Genomic DNA, 18125 nt, shown 5'->3' with positions numbered 1-18125 from the left:
TCGTTCTTTGGCTGTTAAGATACCATGGTGCTAGATCCTTCACCTGTCCTGGGTAGTGAGGACATACTCACACTTTTTATCCCCAGTCAGGGTCCCAAAGCATGAGACCAGTCATCTTTTCAGAGTCAGGACAACATGGGACAACCCACCCAGCCAAACACCATCCATCCATCTGTGGTCAGGATCATAAAGGTAACACTCATCTCTGGGATGAAAAGAGCACTACATCCACCCCCTACACACATATACCTTTCACTCATCCAGTCTGGTGCAACCACTAGGGATTCAAAAGGCCCAAGGTTTCGTAATCTCACATATAGGGGGTCAGAGGATGCCCAGTCCCCTTCATATTTGCATGGCCAGTAGACAACAGGCAGCTGGCTGCTCCTCAAAAGCGACCTTCACACTGAAGATCAGATGGGGCGAGCTTCCACCCTAACAACCCCTTACCCGTTGGTAGTCAGGAACTCAGAGAGCACGGGACCCTCCCTTCACTCCAGTAACCCCATCATCCCTTAGGAACGATAGAAAAGGAGATGCCACCTTCACAGACAGATGTCCAAAGGGCATGAGCTGCCCTTACCGCCCCACTCACCACCAGTCTGCATGGGCATGGCGGGGAAGGGAAGGGGCTAGCCTATGGCGTGCTGGCGGGAAAGGAGGAGCAGAGGTTATGAGGGGGCCAGCTGGCACACAGCCCACATTTCCTCTTCACCTTGTGCAGTGAGACGGGAAGAGGGCAGGAGCTTCCCCAGGATCGCACCACTCACCTACACACACCGGGCTGGCAGGGCAGGACTGGGCAGGGCAGGGCAGGGTTCAGGCGGCACGAACTGCCCCAGACGCCCCCTGTGGCCTTGGACAGCGGGGTGGGAAGGGCCCGCGCCAGAGGCCCCCACCAGCCCCTCCTCAGCCCTGGAAGGCGGGAGAGGGTCAGGGAATGGGGGTCAGAGGTCACCAGCCCCCCTCACACAGGAGAGCCCAAGGGCGGGGCAGGGGGGCTCAGAGGACCCAGCTCCACCCCCGCCCAAGGACGGTCGGGGCCCCAGCGCCCCCTGCCCTCCAGCTGCCCCGCGGAAAGGGGCCAGGGGGCGGGGCCCCCCTGGGGAAGGGGTGTGGCCTTACCGCCCCTCCCCTCGCTCAAGGCGGGCGGACGCCGAGCGGACGCAGCCACTCAGCCCCCCCTCTCCCCCCCCGCGGCGGCGCGACGTCCCTCTCGCGGCGGCGGCACGTACGGCGGCGCGCTCTGGGGCACCCCCTCCCCCTGCGGCCGGACCCCCCCCCTGCACTCCGCGTCCGGGCCTGGCCCCTCACGGCTCCCGTAGCGCGGCGCCCTCCGTCCCTTACCGTCTCCGAACGGCAGAGTCAGGGGCTGAGGGGGGAGGGGAGGGTTGAGCATGCGCAGCAGCCACAACAGCGCTCGGTCTCTAGCACTTCCGGCCGCCGCCTGTCTTAAAGGGGCCGCCGACTATTTACTGCTGGGTCCTGTGCGCTTCCCATCCTGGCGGTGTGGCCCGTGCTGCTGTCTGGGGCGCCCCCCCCCCCTCGGGAAGGGCTTCGGGTCCGTGGGGCACTTCCCACCCCCGGCCTGGCCCTGTGCAAAGTAAGGGGGGGCCCCAGGGCGATCAGCTGCGACCCCTGCCGTGGGGGTCGGGGCCAGCCCTGCCCTCAGTGTGATCACGTAGGGCCACTGCCGGGGGGGTTCATCCCACCCACAGCCCAGCCTGGCCCCTCGGTGGATGGCCCAGGATCCCTGCCCCGAGGAGGCAGCAGGGAAGCTGTGGGAGAAGTTGCTGCACCCCCGTTCTCAGCAGAGCATTCCCCTTCCCTGCCCCCCCGCCCCCCGGTGACTGCACGGGGGGGGGGGCTGGGAGCTGGTTCAGGGACTCTCCCAGAGACTGGCCTGGGGCCCCTGTGCTCAGCCAGCTTGTCAGCTGCAGCCTGGCCCTTGTAGGGGGTTCAGGCACCAGGGACAGCGCTGTCCAGGGGGACGTCCTCCCTACGGCCAAGCTGCTCCCCTCGGGCTTTTGGCCTGAGACTCTGGCTTCCAGGGATTTCTTGGGGCTGCCACCCAAAGTGTGGGTGCTCTCGGCATTGCTGCAGCCCCCTGAGAGTGGCACTGAACAGAGGTTGAGGGCAGAAGCCCCGGAGGCCCTTGGAGAAGCAGCTCTGGTCTGGATTCGCTTGGAGCTGGGAATGAATTATTTTCCCAGTTTGAAAATAATGAACATATGTATCATCTGTTCATTAGTCATGTCCCCTCCCCCAATACAAACAGACTGAGGTGGGAGGCAGCTCAGCTGAGAGACAGTTATCTAACATGGGCAGCTCTGCCCCTCACCCTGCCATCTGTCTGCTGTCTGCCTGCCTCCTCTCCCCCGCATGAGAATATAAAAAGGGATCCTGGTTATTCTTCCCAAAAAACAGGGGCTTCAGATGAGGACAAGAGGCTCAAATGTCTCAGATGACCATGGAGGAAGAGGGGAAGGAGTCATGTCCCCTGACATTAGGGCCCCTGGAAGTGGAGGGATGGTGCCCCTTAGAGCCCTCTTTCAGGAAGCCACACAGACTGCAGTTTCATACAATCCAGGCATACTTCTCGTCAGCCTTTGTATAGCTGTGCTCAGCGCCATCCCTGCATGGTTTGCTGCCTTGAGCGGCTAAGCAAAAAAAAAATTGCCAAACAGTCACAGATCAAATAAACCAAACAGCCGGGCAGCTGCACAATATGGCCTCCTCCCTGGATGTTGATCTGGCATCCTAACCCACCCCTAAGATAAGCCCCTGGGTGCAGGTCTCTGCATGCAGTGTTCCATCTAAGTAGCCTTGGGTTGGTTCCATGTTCCAGCCCAAAATACTTCATCTTGATCCAGGGGTCATCCACTCAGATCAAGATAAACCTGAAATCTCTGTGAGCTCCACCCCTGCTCCTTGGATCAAGAAGCAGCATTGCACACTAGGACTTTAGGATTTGTGGCCTGGGCCAGGCCACTGAAGCCATGTTTACACTAGGAAATTGCCCCTTGGCTGTTGAGTCTCAATCACATGTGCTGAAAATGGTTCCACCCAGTCTATACTAGCAGTTCCACTTTTCCATTTAAGGAGACCCATTGCTGACCAGAGTTTCCAGCACTGGCTGAGTTTCCTAACATATACAGGGTTTTTGCATGAGCTGGAGGGTTGTATGCTAGGACCGGTAGCCTTTGTGGGGTGTATTTAACCTCTCGAATCAAAATGGGGAGGCTTGCATGCTGGGCCTCCTAGGCTTTGTGGGCTGCTCCTTTTGATGCAAATGAGGCATAGATGTTGGCCTGCTGGCTGGTTGCCACCGCAGACATCAGGCAACATTTGGGTACCCCTGCAGTATAGTGGGGACCAGTCCAATGTTAAGGCATTAATGAAGCCTCTCAGAAGAATATGCCTGTTTCACGTTTGGCAGACAGCTGAGGATAGGCTTAATTAGAAACAGGAGCCTAATACCACTTTACATTTCTATGACACCTTTTTTCCCAAAACACCTCCTGAGCCACATACAGCACAACTGAAATGCAGCTGCCTTTGGGGTGGAGGGCAGTAGCCACCTGTCACACAGCACCCTGCGCAACAGCCTCCTGCTCTTATGAGAAGCCCCACTGGTTCTTTGTTGCCTGCACAGAGCAAAGACCTTGGGTTTTGTAAGGTCTCATCTGAAAAAGCCACATGCAGCAAATAGCCCAGTATGTGCAAGGATAAAGAGCTGAGTCAACCCATCCAGCATTGCCAGGGAGCGTAAGGGTTTCAGTTCCAGAGGGAGAGTGGTAGATCAGGAGCTGCAGCCCCCAAAATATTCTGAGATTTTTGGCAAGATTGGATTCAGTAAGGAATGAAAAGGAAATAGGGGGTTGGAGGGGCTGAGTTTAAAATATCCATTTGCCTATGCAAATGAGGTGAGGAAGCATGCAAGACCTGACCTGGATATAATGACACACAGTGGATCTGGTTCTCCTTTCAAGCCAGTGTAAATCAGAGCCAGGTTTTCAAACCAGCTCCTTTAGGCACCAAACTAAGTGGCCATGTGTTGAAATGAGCTCTGCAGGGGGGGTGTTGACCACTTTTGAAGAACTGAAGGCCCAGAACTGAAGTCAACAGCTGTGCTAGCTTCCCTTCATTACACCAGTATCCTTCAGTCCTGGGTTTCGCAGCCAGCATCAAGTTGACAGAATGACTCTGTGCCGGCTCGAGCCGACACTGGGCATGAGTAGACTAAGTTATTGCTTGGGGTCCCAGCAGCTCAAGGGGGGCCTTATTATTAGTATGGGGGGGTCAAAATAGTCCTGCTTGAGGCTGCACTAGCACTGGTGCCAGCCCCCTTGCAGCCACTAGTGTGGGTGGGGGCGTGTCACGAGAAGTGAGGGGGTATGGCCGGAGTGCCCAGGTCTCTGACACGTCCCAGCTGCCTGTGGCATAGAGAGGACTCTGGGTTCCTACGGCTGCTCTAATTTACACCTGGAGCCAGGTGCAGCTCAGTCAGAATGAGAATCAAGCCCTCTGTCTTTATCCCCTCACAGCCCTTCCCACTCAGCAGAGAGGCAGGGCAAAGAGAAAACAATAATACCAACATCCTCTGCACTTTCAGCATTTATACACCTCACATTTTTTTCCCCAGCTGGGGCAAAGAAAACCTATGCACTCTGTTTCACTTTGCTCATACTTGTTTTCAACTTCTCAGTGCTGCCACATTTAGGCTGCAAACACTGTCGGAGAAGGTTTATTAGTTTTAAACCCATGGTTTCAACTTGATTGTGGATCTGCTTACAAATACCATCCATGGGACATCTTTGTTAAGTGGTTTTATGGTTTTACAAACTCTAAAACTTGAGTGCAACCTTCTCTTCTATTTTGCCTTGTGTTGCCTCCTTTGGGTGCATCCATCGCACACGAGAACGGTCCATGCCACACCGTGGGGCCCAGAGAGGCTCTAAAAGCCAATACATTTGTACTCTTACCTATGTCAGTTTATAACTCCTCATGACCGCACGATGGCGCCAAGGGGCAGCCATGCTCATGCCAAGCATCTGCCAAAGACATAAAGAGGCCCGCAGAGAATAGCTAGTTCACAAGAACTGTTATTTCAATAGGCATCAGGCACTAAACATTAAATCGGAAATTTAACTGGAATTCAACTGCCCCACTCCTGATTCTTATTATTTTAAAGTGCTGGATATTGGCCATTTATGATGATTTATATTTGACTGTCTGCTCCTTTGTGCTATCGTGGCCCCATGGGTGGATCAGCAAACGGAGGCATGGGCAGGTTAAAATGAGACAGAGGAAGTGATTTATCCCAGTACAGAGGCCTGGTGCCTCGCTTCACCCTGCAGGGGCTGTACTAGTGAAGGGCTGTAGGTAGATTAGTGGTGCAGGGACAGAGATATCTATCCTGACCCCACACAAGACAAAGGAGATGACAGGTCAAGAGACTGGCCACCCAATCCACGTTTACGTAGATCCAGTGACAGACAACACCTCCCACACCCTGGCACAGAAGTGGAGCAGCAAGTGGGGGGCAAGGCTGTGTTGCAGGTTTCAATTCACTGTTACAGTACATACACACTCTTCACCTGCAGAGATTATGAGAGTTTCTGAGGGTGATGTGAATTTTACCCATAACGCACCAGGGCAAATCTAGAAACAGAGTCCAGGAGTCCTTGATGCTGCCCACAAATAACTGGAATCTCCTAGTTGGTTACTGAGATAAGCAAAGAAACACTGACGGAAGAGATGCAAGACAGCAGTGAACTCATTCTTTTGTCTGAGTAATCTGCAAGCAGTAATCACTGCTGGAATCCTGTAGGACCAATCTAGGGCCATATTGTACCACAGACCTCCCAGTTGGCGTTCCCATTGAAAAAAGATGGATTCCTATATACAGTACCTAGCTGTGCCACAGACTGTGTGTGATCTCAGGCAAGTCACTTGCCATTGATTTTGGGTGCCCAATCTGAGACTCTAGGCCTGGTTTTCAGAGACATTGAGAACCCGCTGTTATTGAGTGGGTGTGTTTCTAGTGATGGCCCACAAGGATTGGTTCGTGGCCCCTATGCTATTTAACATTTTTATCAAAGACGTGGAAGAAAACATAAAATAATCACTGATAAAGTCTGCAGATGACATGCAAACTGGGGGAGTGGTAAACAACAAAGAGGACAGGTCACTGATTCAGAGCGACCTGGATCGCTTGGTAAACTGGCTTTAGGCAAACAATATGAGTTTTAATATAGCGAAATGTCAATGTATACATCTCGGAACAAAGAATGCATGCCGTACTTACAGGCTGGGGCACTCTATCCTGAAAAAGATTTGGGGGTCATGGTGGATAATCATCTGAATATGATCTCCCAGAGTGACACTGTGGCCAAAAGAGCTAATGTGATCTGCGGTGCATAAATAGGGGAATCTTGAGTAGGAGTAGAGAGGTTATTTTACCTCTGTATTTGGCACTGAAGCGACTGCTGCAAGAATACAGTATCTAGTTCTGGTGTCCACAATTCAAGAAGGATGTTGATAAATTGGAGAGGGTTCAGAGAAGAGCCACAAGAACGATTAAAGGATGGGAAATCATGTCTTCTGGAGATAGACTCAAAGAGCTCAGTCTATTTAACTTAAAAAAGGGAAGGTTAAGGAGTCGATTGATAACAGCCCATAAGCGTTTATACAGGGAACAAATATTTTATAATCGTCTCTTCAATCTAGTAGACAAAGATATAACATAATCCAATGGCTGGAAATTGAAGTTAAACATATTCAGATTGGAAATAAGTCATACATTTCTAACAGCGAATAATTAGCCACTGGAACAATTTACCAATGGGCATGGTGGATTCTCCACCGCTAACCATTTTAAAATCAAGTTTGGTTGTTTTTTCTAACAGATCTGCTCCAGGAATTACTTTGTTGAGGTTCTCTGGCCAGTGTTATACAGGAGGTCAGAAGAGAGGATCACATTGGTCCATTCTGACCTTGGAATCTGCTCATTCCTCCAGCCATGGTGCCTTTATTACACCCACATGTAAATATTGTTATAGATGCTCCCCCATCCCATCCTGGATTTCCCTTCCCTTAATGGTTGGGGAGTTCTTGATGGGGAGGGAGGGAGGGCTGCCCCACTCTTATAGAGCTAGTGGTTTCAGTTGGGAAGTTTGGCTCTGGATCCTGGTTTCGATTCTGCTCCTCTCCCAAAGTTGGGAAAGATTCGTTTGGGGAAGGGGCTGGTCTCATTTAAAACCCTGGCACTTGTGGGAGGCTCTGATTGAAGGGTGTCTGAGGTTTCCCCTTTAAGTTATAACCCAGCTTTATAGATGCCCCCTCCCTCCGCCTCCTCTTCCTCGCCAATAGCCCTAGATCCGCTTCCACGTCCCTCCAGGGTCCCATTCCCCCGCTCGCCCGCACCTGCCCCGACCCAGCGCCTTCGCCCCGCTTCCATAATAGGGAAGCCAGCAGGCGAGAGACTTTGGGACCCACTCTCCGCCCGCTGATTGGCGGCTCCGGGCGGCCAGTGGCCAGGGCAGGGCCGGCGTCTCTAGCCAATAGCTGGGGGCGGTGGGTGGGAAGGGGGAGTGGGGACTCCCGCGCTGGTATGCCGCGGGCCGGGGGCTCCAGCGCTGCGGGGCCGGAGCCACTGGAGGCCGGCCGGGCTGCTGCTGCGATGCGCTCCCGGCTCCGGGCGCCTCTGCTGTTCCAGCTGTTCCAGCTGCTGCGGCAGCTGGCCACCTCGCCAGCCAGCGCGCAGAGCGGTAAGTCCCAGCCGGGGGGAATGGGGGGGGCGAGTTCCCAAAGTTTGTCCTCCCCCCGGGGCGCGTGGCAGGCTGGGGAGGGGGAGAGGAGCCAGCGGCGGCTGGGTCTGGGCTCTGCAAAGCAAGGTCTGCGGGGAGGGGCCCGGATCATAGGGCCCCGTCTGGGTTCAAACGGGGGAGCCGAGCTCGGCTGAGCAGACCCAGCGCTGCAGGGAAATGCCCGGGGCTTCCTGCACCTAGAACATCCCGCCACCGATGTACCTTACCCCGCACCGCTGATCCACCTGTCCCGCTGCGGACCCGCCTGTCTGATTGCACTGGGCACAGTTAGTCCTGTCTCTTTCAGAGCACGTGCAGGCATCAAATGTTGGGCCGGTCCCTACCGGCCCATGCTCTGCTGTCCAAGGCAGGGAGAGCTGCTTTTCTCATGAGGAGCAGCACAATCTTTGCCTGGCATGTCCCACGGTGAGGACAGGCCTTGGAAACTGATTGATCCATTGGCTAACAAAACTGGTGAACAGTGAAATTCCATGCCCAGTAATTACTACTTCAAAGGGGTCTTTGTGTTTGCACCTGTGTGCATGCCTGGGACATGGAACATGAGATCAGATACGGCTTTAAAGTACCTAGTACCGTTGTCATGCACATGTGGACTGTCACTGGAACGGCTGGCTGCTTACACACTGTGTGATTATTAATGCTTCTTCCTAAGTCTAAATGAATTGTTTTTAAGATGTGGATGTTTCCAGAAGCTCCTCAGCATATTGTGTGAATCAAAAGCTATCTAAGGACACTCAGGAATGAAATGTGACTGTCAGTCCTTACAGATCTGTGTACCCCATGGTGATTTAATTGTGCAGCAGACTGGGCAGATTCAGGCTTGGTGTACACTTAAAACTTATATCTGCATTGCTATATCAGTAAGTGGTATGGAAAAACCACACCCCCTAGCTGACATACTTATGCTGACAAAATGCACAGTGTAGACACAGCTATGCCGATTTGACATTGCAAATGTTGTTCGGGGAGAAGGTGTTCCTATAATAACGGAAAAATTCCTTCAGTTGGTGTATGCTTCGTCTACCTTAGGGATGTATGCAGGCACAGTTCTGCAGTACAGACATAGCTTAAGTGTCCCAAGGTCCCTTCAGATGGGATCAACCTTCAAAGCCCAGGTACCAGGCCTCACCCTCTCCTCATTCAGCCACCTTCTAAAAACTCACTTCTTCTGAGCTGAGGATGGGAGAAAACATCAAAGTGCACCCCTTCCTGGATCTCCCAGCATGTCCTGTCTTTTCTGGAGTTGTCTCCTGCATAGGAAGTTCCTTGGGGCAGGGACCATCTCAGTTTTGCACCTTGTGAAGCCAAGCACATTGTCAAAACTTCATTCTAAACAAGACGTGGTTGTAAAGTGCTTTGAGATCCGCAAGTAGAAGGAGCTGTAGAGCATAAATGCTGTCTGTAACAGTCTGCCAGATGGCTCTGTAACTGTAATCCCTCCCTAGAGGGTGAAGAAATGTAACCCACTGGTGAGTGTGTGTTGTAGAGTCTCCTCTCTGCTGATCCACTGAGGATATGCGTCTCTTACAGCTCTGTGTCAGGCGCTTTAGCTCAGGCTGTAGCAGTGCGTGCTTTCAGCGCTCCTTTGTTCAATCCCCAGTGTGCTGGTCAAGTTCGTCGCTGTCGCTTAAGCACCTTTTTGTTCCCCTTAGCACCCAAAGACCGATCTTCTGAGCAGTTGGTCCTTACTTGTGGGCCTGATCCTGTCATGTACTGAGTGCTTCCAAGTCACACTAATTCCTTGGGGGTGTTAAGCATCTTTTGGGATCGACCCTTATGTGAATAAGGACGACTGTCATGGGTAAGGGATCGCAGGATCTGGCCTGGCATTGGTAGGCCTGGTACCCATCTGCTCCAATCATGATCCAAAGCTCATAGAAGTCAGTGGGAGGCTTTCCATGGGCATGGATCAGGCCCTACATTCCCTTTGATTCAATGGAGACAGGAACAGGCCCCATGGTTACATAGAAAGGAGCTGCATAAAAGCTGTGTCGCTTTTTTTTTGTGCCGTGGGGGGTGGTGGAGGGAGATGATTTAACTTAGCAGAATAATAATAAAGTTCATGATACTCAACATTTACATAGTCAGATAATTAAACCCTAAATAATATCAGTTCCAATCTAAAATCAGGAGCTGTCATGATGTTACTATAAGAAGCCGGGGGGGAGAGGGGAATTGGTAACAATCTGGATAGAATGGTGGAAAAACACAAGTGTAAAGGAAACGTGCAAAAGAGAAATGAATGAATTACCTAGCAAATGTGTTTTTCTGCCCCCTGCAAAGGACAGATGCAATGATCTCTTCCTACCCTAATCTCTTACCCTTCCAGATCCCTACCATGAAACCTCGTCAATATCAAACAATGACATCCTGTCCAAGCATACACACAGGCACTGTGGCTGCTCAGTGATGTTATCTGTTCTTTTAGACTGGGCATTCCACATTAAATGTTCATGCTGCACATTCATACCTGGTGGTAAAATTGTATTCTCTTGGACACCAGGGAAACAAGATGTGGATCTTGCAGCCCTTGCTATGGAGCCATGACTGTGGACTGGTAATCTCATGAGGCCTGATTCTGAATTCAGTGCCAAGAGGATACATGCAGTTTAAGGTTAACAGCCAGGCAAATGTTTGCGGTTTTGAGTCACAGCAATTTGTACAAATCCTTTTTCCCTATTTGCGTTGGTTCATGTAGGCATTGCACACTCTGGGTCATGCTGGGTTTGGGAGTTGGAGGAGCCCAAAAATACTTCCAGCAAAATTCATCTGGAAACTGTGTGATGCGAGTGAATTTTATATGACCATGCTGATAATCAACACTTTACACTTACATACTATTTCTCATTCAAAGATATGAAAGCCCTTCACAGAAATGGGGATCATCATCTCATTTTACAGAGGGGGAAAGTGAGAGAGGGAAGGCAACCTGCCCAAGGTTGAAGAGAGAATCAGTGGCCAATCTGGGACTAGAACCTAGGTCTCCTGACTTTTCACGCTCTGGTCAGTTCACTGGATCACAGTATGGTCCCCCATGATCATGGAAAGATTTGCAGATTTCATGGAGCCTGGCTGGAGTTTCATATGAAACACATGAGCCAAGCATGGGATTCCACCTCTCCAGGGCAGTTCTGTGCATGGACTAAGGGTAGAGATGGGCGAATAATGGATTTTTTGGTTCACTGCCAATTCCAAAAAGTTGGAGAAAATATTAGTTTGGGGTTTGAACCAAAAACGAAATTTTTCAAAATTCAGCTGAAAAGTCAAAAACAAAAACTCATTTTGGATCAAATGACCCATTTTGTTTAGTTGTGAACAATTTAAAACAGTTTTGAGGTTTTAAAAATAAAATTAAAGGACATTTTTAAACAAAAACTAATTTCAATGGAATGGAAAAGTTTAGAAAATGTTAAAATGAAATTTCAATTTTGGGGGTGCTTTCCCCCCAAAACAAACAATTTGGTGAAACTGACATAAATCTGTGAAACATTTCGGGGTCCCCAAATCTGCTCTTTTTTTTTTCTTTTTCCCCAAAACAGTTTTGTCTGAAAAAATTTGCCCAGCTCTAGTTAAGGGTGCTCTATAGTCCTCTGAATAGGATCAGATTGAGGGAACAAGGCATTTTCCCTTGTAGATTTCCATGTAAGTTGTTTTTGGTTTTTCTTTTTAAAGCTATAAGATGATTTCAGGATTAAATAGTTGTGGCACTAACTGGTTCCTAGGAAGGAAGCCTTTGGAAGGAAATAAATTAGACATTAGTCTATTGATATACATACACACATAGAGGCAACAGGCCTCTGGCATTGGCCTTGTAGAATGCAAGTGCTGTCTGGTTTTGATGCTGTACCTTGGAGCCAAGAGGGAGTGAGATGCAGTGTTGTGTTTTGTCTTTCCTGCATCCTGTAGCAAATACCCTGGCAAGAATCTGCTGAACATGATGAAAATGTTTTCCTCTTGAGTATGCCCAGGAAAATGCAAGCGCCGGTGTGTGCTGGGAAAGCCAAAAGTTCAGTCAGGTTTTTTATGAATCAGGAAAAAATAACCCCCAAACCCTGGGAATCAGGGTTCTGCAGAAACTGAGAATTCCCATGACTTCCTCCCTGGTTCCAGAGCTTTTGCAATTTGGGAAGGTCTGAGATGGGATCCTCGTGGGTGTTGCAGGCAGGTCCAGCAGGTGGGAGATGGGGGTGCACATGTTTCTTATGAAAAGGCAGGCTTGCAGGAAGATTTGACATGAGCTGGGAGGGTTGGATCCCTTGTCTGAACCCTTGGATGGAAGGCCCTATGGAAGGGGGAAAGGATGCAGGTGACTGAATGCTTTGAAAGACAATTTCTCCTTTCCTTGGCTGGATAACAGCTGATAGCTGCTTTCACTGGACTGTTCCTGTGCCAACCCCTCCTGGCTGATCAAGGAAGTTTGCATTCTAGAAAGAGGCAGCAGGTAAATGGTTGACAAGGGCAGGTGAGAAGAGCAGGAAATGATTAAGCTCTGGTCACCAGTGAGACCTGCAATTTCCTACAGTACAAAGACCCTTTCTTGTAAATGCCCTCTTTGTGGGGAGAAGAATGTTTGTGTGTGTCATTTCTAGTGAAACAGTTACAGCAGGAAGCAATGAGCCCAGGTACCAGCACAATAAAGACACTGGGATATACTCCCCCACTGAGCCACTCCCCAACCTACCCCACCAATATCCATTCATTCCTAACCTGTAGATGTAAGAGGAGATTTCAGTCTCCAGGACCCGTTGGGACCGTGGTCTCTCTGCTGCACAAGGTGGTCAGTCAGTGGCAGTGGGTTTGTGTGACGCAGACACTCACTCTCTGAGAATTGGGTTGAGACCCACCACACTCATGTCAGAGATGAGATCACGTGAACACTTTCACTTCTTGCTAACAGTGGCTGCATCTGAACTGGTGTCTTGGAGGGGGAAGAGTAATGGGTTATGAGCCTGCCTCCTGAGCCGTCTGATTCTTGGGAATTCAGCTACTCTTTACACAGGAGTCTGTGGTCAGCGCATCTGCTCAGCTCGCCCCTCTGCAGCACCCCCATGTGGGGCATTTTGAACCGGTATTTCATCTGCAATGGCTTTGGGTCGATGGGACTTACTCTAAAATGATCAGCTTTGTATCGGATGTGCGACTTTCTCTGCTCCTTCTCCAGGACTCCAGCATTCCCAGTATCGCTGAGTGTTGGCCCTTATAATCACAGTGAACCTGGAGCCCGTCTACAGTGGAGAAACTCCTGGTTTAGGGAACCAGATTACACAGCCATTGCCCACCAGCATAGTGCGTCCCATGGGGCTGTCGGGACCTGTGTCCTGAACCATGGCAAAGCCCAGGCCCCAAGGCCAAGATTTTCAAAAGTCTCTAGTGCTTTGGGGTGCCCATCTTAAGCCTAAAAGTCCTATAAAGGGCCCGGCTATTCAGCAAGTGCTGAACTCCTGCCTTCTGGAAATCAGCCCCCTCTTTAAAGTGCCTCTGGTTAGCCACCCAGAGATGGGGGCCCCTGCAGTCTCTAGTCACTTTCGACAGTCTTGGCCCAAGGCTGTAGCACAGTTTAGGACAATGGTCAAAACAGAGTGTGGTCATGTCTATGGTCCACGGCACAGCTGGGCAATGCTGAGGTTCCAAAGGTAGGGTGATAATGGAATTTCCCAGAGCTTGAATCCACAGGCTCTGATCCTCCAGTCGTTCAAACCAGTGTTAATCAGGACTGACTCTGCTGACGTCAGTGGAGTTGTAGCAGCGTAAAACTTGTGTGAGAGGAGAATTGGGCGCCGGGTGGGATGCGGTTAGAGACGGCTGGATTGGAAATCTGATGGATTTAGCTCTTCTGCTCCTGAATTATCCATGATTCTCCCTAACATTTGTGATGCTGCAATTATCAGTTTATGAGAAGAGGTTGTTGTATCCTGTGGATTGGTTGTAGACTCTTCATTCTGGCTATCCATGGTGTGTGATGGGACACCTAAATCACACAGTATTTTTTCTGCCCTTGGATTGAAGAATAGCAAATAATGAAGGCTCTTTTTGGTCCATGAAGACTTTTTTCTGCTCACGAAGCTGAACAGCCATTCCCCAACCATGTGTGTGAACAACAATCTCTCAGAGGGAATAGTGAGTTATTTGTATTTCAGTAACACTGAGATTGGGCCCATTGTGCTAGGAGCTGTACATGCACGTAGTGAGACATGGTGCCTGCATCAGAGCTCACGGTCTAAACAGACAAGAGAGAGAAAGAATGTGACAAGACACAGAGGTATAGGAAGGTTAAGGGACTTGCTCAAGGTCACAGAGCAGGAACTGAACCCAGGTCTCCCAGCTCAGGGCTCTCTCCCCTAGGCAGTACTGCCTCCCATTGAAAGGAAAGAGGCATGAATGTAGTGGAACTGAACAGCTGTTTGGAAGAAGGAATATTCATGATCACCATTCAGCAGTTACAACAGTTACTTCCAGTTACAACAGGCTCTGAGCCCCAAAGACAGTGGGGGTAGGGCTTCCCAGGCACCAAGTGTGAAATGCCTTCTTAGTTTTCACTTTTCAATGATCAGCATCTTCACAAGCAGCGGAGTCCTGCAATTAAATCCCTGCAATTAGATTCCTGGCTGCAAGTGTGGAGTTCGGCTTATCTCTGGCATGTGCGTTAGGGAGGGTTTGGATGTTTTTACCAAGGTCATTTCCCAGGAAAATCTTCTCTTGGCCTTCTCTCCTAACCTTCCTATGAGCTGCAGCAGTAGGATCTTCAGGGAGGATGGGGAAGGGGATGCAGGCTCTTCTAACCTTCTGAGGAACCATTGCCTCTTATCTCCCTTCCCACCATTGCTCTTCCCCAAAGCCATCCTCTGCACACCTGAGAAGCCAAGCCAGACACAGGAGAAACTCCACCCAGATTAGGAGCTGCCTACTCTGCTGTCTGAACATGGGCAGCAAAGTGGAGGATTGATCTCTTGGTTAAACCACAGGTGCAGGAGATAGGACTCCGGGTCTTCTCCTACCTCCGCCACTGACTTGTTCTAGGACATGGAGTTGCAGGACTAAGAGTGGCAGGACATGGGGTGTCCCTGGTATCTGAGGAGGGCCTGGTTGTAAGGAGATGAAGTTGCTTCCCCTTAGCCTGCTTCTGGTCTTCTGCTGAAGTGGGTTTGTTCAGCCCCTTACAGCTCGGTCACTCCAACACCAGCGAATCCCCATAAACACTGCTCTGATTTCTCAAAGCCAGTGGCTGGGCAGACCCCATGCAGGTGCCCACAAACTGGACATCTCTAGCCACCATTCCTTTGCTATTTCCTTCCCCTTCCTCCCCCCCAAGCATCCAATTCTCTTGTTTGGATTTTAAATACCCTCCAGGCGTTTTGCCCTGGAACAAAAATGCTTCCTGCTGTGGGAGTTGGAAGGCAGCAGATAACAGAGCCATAGTGGCACATGTACAGAATCTAAGCACGCTTTGGATGCACTGTGGCACCACAGTGGGCAAGCAGATTACCCTCTCCCACTCCCTGAGTCTTGATTAAACTCTAACCCTATGACATTAATCCCATTCATCTGCCTCTTCAATCTGTGCAGCAGGGCATTGTCGGAAAGCAATTCCCGTAAGTACCGTACTCCCTGGCAGGAGAAAATTACATTTTTTTTTCCAGTTAACTCCAAAAGAAATTGACAGGGTGACCTGACAGTTCAGGTTAGGAACGGGCCAGGGAGACTTTCCCCTCTAGGGTGCCAGGTCTGATTCATCCTCATAACAGTTATGAGCTCTTGGGTAACATTTCCACTGCCACACTAAAGGGATGATGGAGGTCATTCCCCTTGCCCTGATGGAATTGTTACCCTGACTCCCTCCCCAGATCTCTGGCTTCTGTTAAGCCATCGTTGCTAGAGAGGACATACAAATACCAGGTGGCTGGCGGGAATGTCATGGCACCTTCTGCTTTTCCCCCTTATCCAGAAATATCTCTCTGAGCACCACAAAGTCTCCTACTGCTGAAGAGCAAATTCTGTGCCACTGAATTGGACAAGAGTGCCCCAAACGGCAGATAGGGAGAGCCTGACTGTCCACCACCTTGCGCCATGTGCTGATCATTGACGTTTGTTCAGCATGGGTGTAGAATGCTACTAAATCAGAAAGCATTGGTGGTAGTGATTTACCCCTGCCCAGCACAGGTGTAGGTGGTAACACAGGGTGCAACGCAGAAGGGAATCAGGCCCAGTGGTTGAGATTTGCAAAGCCCATGGTTTGCAAAGCCCTGGCAAATGGGGGTTATATGGGGGAAATCCGCCATCGGCTTTGGAAAGCTCGACCAATGTTTTCCCTGGGGAAGTGTCAAAGTTCAGGGCAACTGTACCTGTGCTTCCCATCTGTGGTCCAGCTAGGGCAACCGCTCTAGGCTCCTGGCTCCCCAGCTTTTACCGCTTTTGGATGGGACACCCATGTCACTCCCTCCTGACCAGGATTTTCCAGGCTGTGCAGTTCCCTGCCTACGCTGTGACATTGCCAGCAAGCCAGACTGCCTAAAAGACCTGCATCTGTGATCTGCTTTTTCTTCAAAGGCATTGACCAAGTTATCACCCACACTTATAAGTTATCCCACAGCTCTTTCTAAGCAAGCGTGTTTATTCTTAAGGTGAAAGTATGACAGAGAAACACATAAAAGCAATAAAAGAACCTACCTGCTTGCTAATAAGCTTACCAGAGATCACCCCAACTCCAGCCTCAAGGTCTGGGGGGTGTAAGTCCTTTCCTAAGGATTGGGGCCCCCCTTGGATGGAAAGATTTAAACTCAGGCCATTCATCCAAAAGTCCTTTCTTTGTCCATTGGTCTCTGGAGAACCCAGTTTAAACCAGTTCTCTCCGGGTTATGGTTCCTCTCTAGCAGGGTTATAACCTGAGTGAATTTGCCTAAATCACCCCCACACTGTTCTTAGTTGTGGGTGGGCTGTGGTTACCCTCCCGCATGGAGTTACAGACAATCCCGGGCCCACAGTGATACATAAACTTAATACAGTGAGAGCTCCCAAAGATAGTGCAGGAAATTGCCAGATCTGTCCCAGGAGGAGTCCCCCCCAGTCCCCTGTGGTGTCTTTCCCCCTCAATGCAAATCAGCCAAGCTGGCAAGTGGACTGCATGATTGACAATGTAGCCGGAGCTACATCCTCAGACAGTGAAATCAGGGCAGCCCTGCTGAATTCAGTGGAGCTGTGCTGGCTAACACCCATCAAGGATCAGGCTTAGAATGTGTTTTTTAGAACCACTGTATAAATATCACCAGCAAAGCGCAGGCTCCTGTTGGAATCTGTTTGCCTGGTGGTGTTGCCTCTCCCTTGCATACTGTGATGAGAGAGGATTTTTAACTAGATTCCCCAGTCCCTCACCCCCCTTTCTCTGCACATGCCCAGGACCCGTTACCGGGGCATTTCCCGGGCTAGGGGGAGAGATGGCCATTTTGGAGGAGCCCCTTGTTAAAGCACTGGCAGTGCATTGCTGGATTGGAAGTGGCCAGAAGTTGTTCCCATCTGGCAGCCGTTGGCGGCTGTTAGCAGGCTTCTGTGAAAGGAGATGGTGCAGTGGGCAGGGGTCCATCTCCCACAAAGCAGCGTCACAGAGAGGGCCTGAATGAATCATGGAGCCTGAACATTGCCTAGAGATTGCCAGACCAAGCTGGTGGTGGGGGGGCTCATCGGCAAGGCGGGAGGGGGAGAGCTTCATGCCTCTTGCAACAGTCCAGACTTCCCCTGTTCTGTGGTAAAATCAGGGACTTCACTCCACAGGGCTGTCACTCCTGCCCTTTGCACCAGCACCAAATTCACTGTAAACCTCTGCAAACTGGCTTCTCTCAGGGAAAACACACACCTTTACCCCTGGGATGGAGAGGTATGGCCTGCTTCTAGCAGCTGTGGGAATCCACTCCAGGCATCTGAGCTTGGGGCTGTGCTGCTGGCTCCCCCAGAATTGGTGCGAGCCTCCTGGCCCACTATACGAGAGACGTGCTGCACCACCGCTGAGGTTTGGAAAGATCGGGGATCATCTAAGAGCTGGTGTCTGGGTTGAGGCTAGAGAGGTGGCACCTGGGATATCTAGACTTTCATTAAGAGCCTAATCCTGGTTCCTCTGAAGTCAGTGGCCAAACCCCAGTGGGAGGCTGCAGGGATGGGATTTGACACACGGGGAATTTAACTGCGTCTCTCAGGCCCACGCCACCATAGATCCTGGCTTTTGCTTCGTGTGTCATCCTGGCCTATGCTGTGCTGGTGACTCTGCGTCCACTCCAGATCCCCCCTGAGGCCTGCCCACAGGAATCA

The 18125-nt window shown here is 50.7% G+C and overlaps 1 protein-coding gene across 3 annotated transcripts in view; it reads left to right on the top strand.

The window, feature by feature from the left end:
* Positions 1–7610: 7610 nt before the first annotated feature.
* Positions 7611–18125, top strand: part of LOC137141694 (discoidin, CUB and LCCL domain-containing protein 1-like) — a 59716-nt gene continuing 49201 nt past the window's right edge. For all 3 annotated transcript variants that reach the window (XM_067530744.1, XM_067530747.1, XM_067530746.1), the window contains exon 1: positions 7611–7772. In XM_067530744.1, the coding sequence (XP_067386845.1) occupies positions 7616–7772 (157 nt within the window). In that variant the 5' untranslated portion in view covers positions 7611–7615. The remainder of the gene's footprint in view (positions 7773–18125) is intronic.

The sequence above is a fragment of the Emydura macquarii genome, unplaced genomic scaffold, assembly GCF_026122565.2.
Source record: "Emydura macquarii macquarii isolate MOO-44397 ecotype Brisbane River unplaced genomic scaffold, CSIRO-AGI_Emac_v2 contig_3113, whole genome shotgun sequence".
Classification (NCBI taxonomy): Eukaryota; Metazoa; Chordata; order Testudines; family Chelidae; genus Emydura; species Emydura macquarii.
Note: the sequence above shows the minus strand (reverse complement) of the source record. Positions and strands in the feature narration are given on the sequence as shown.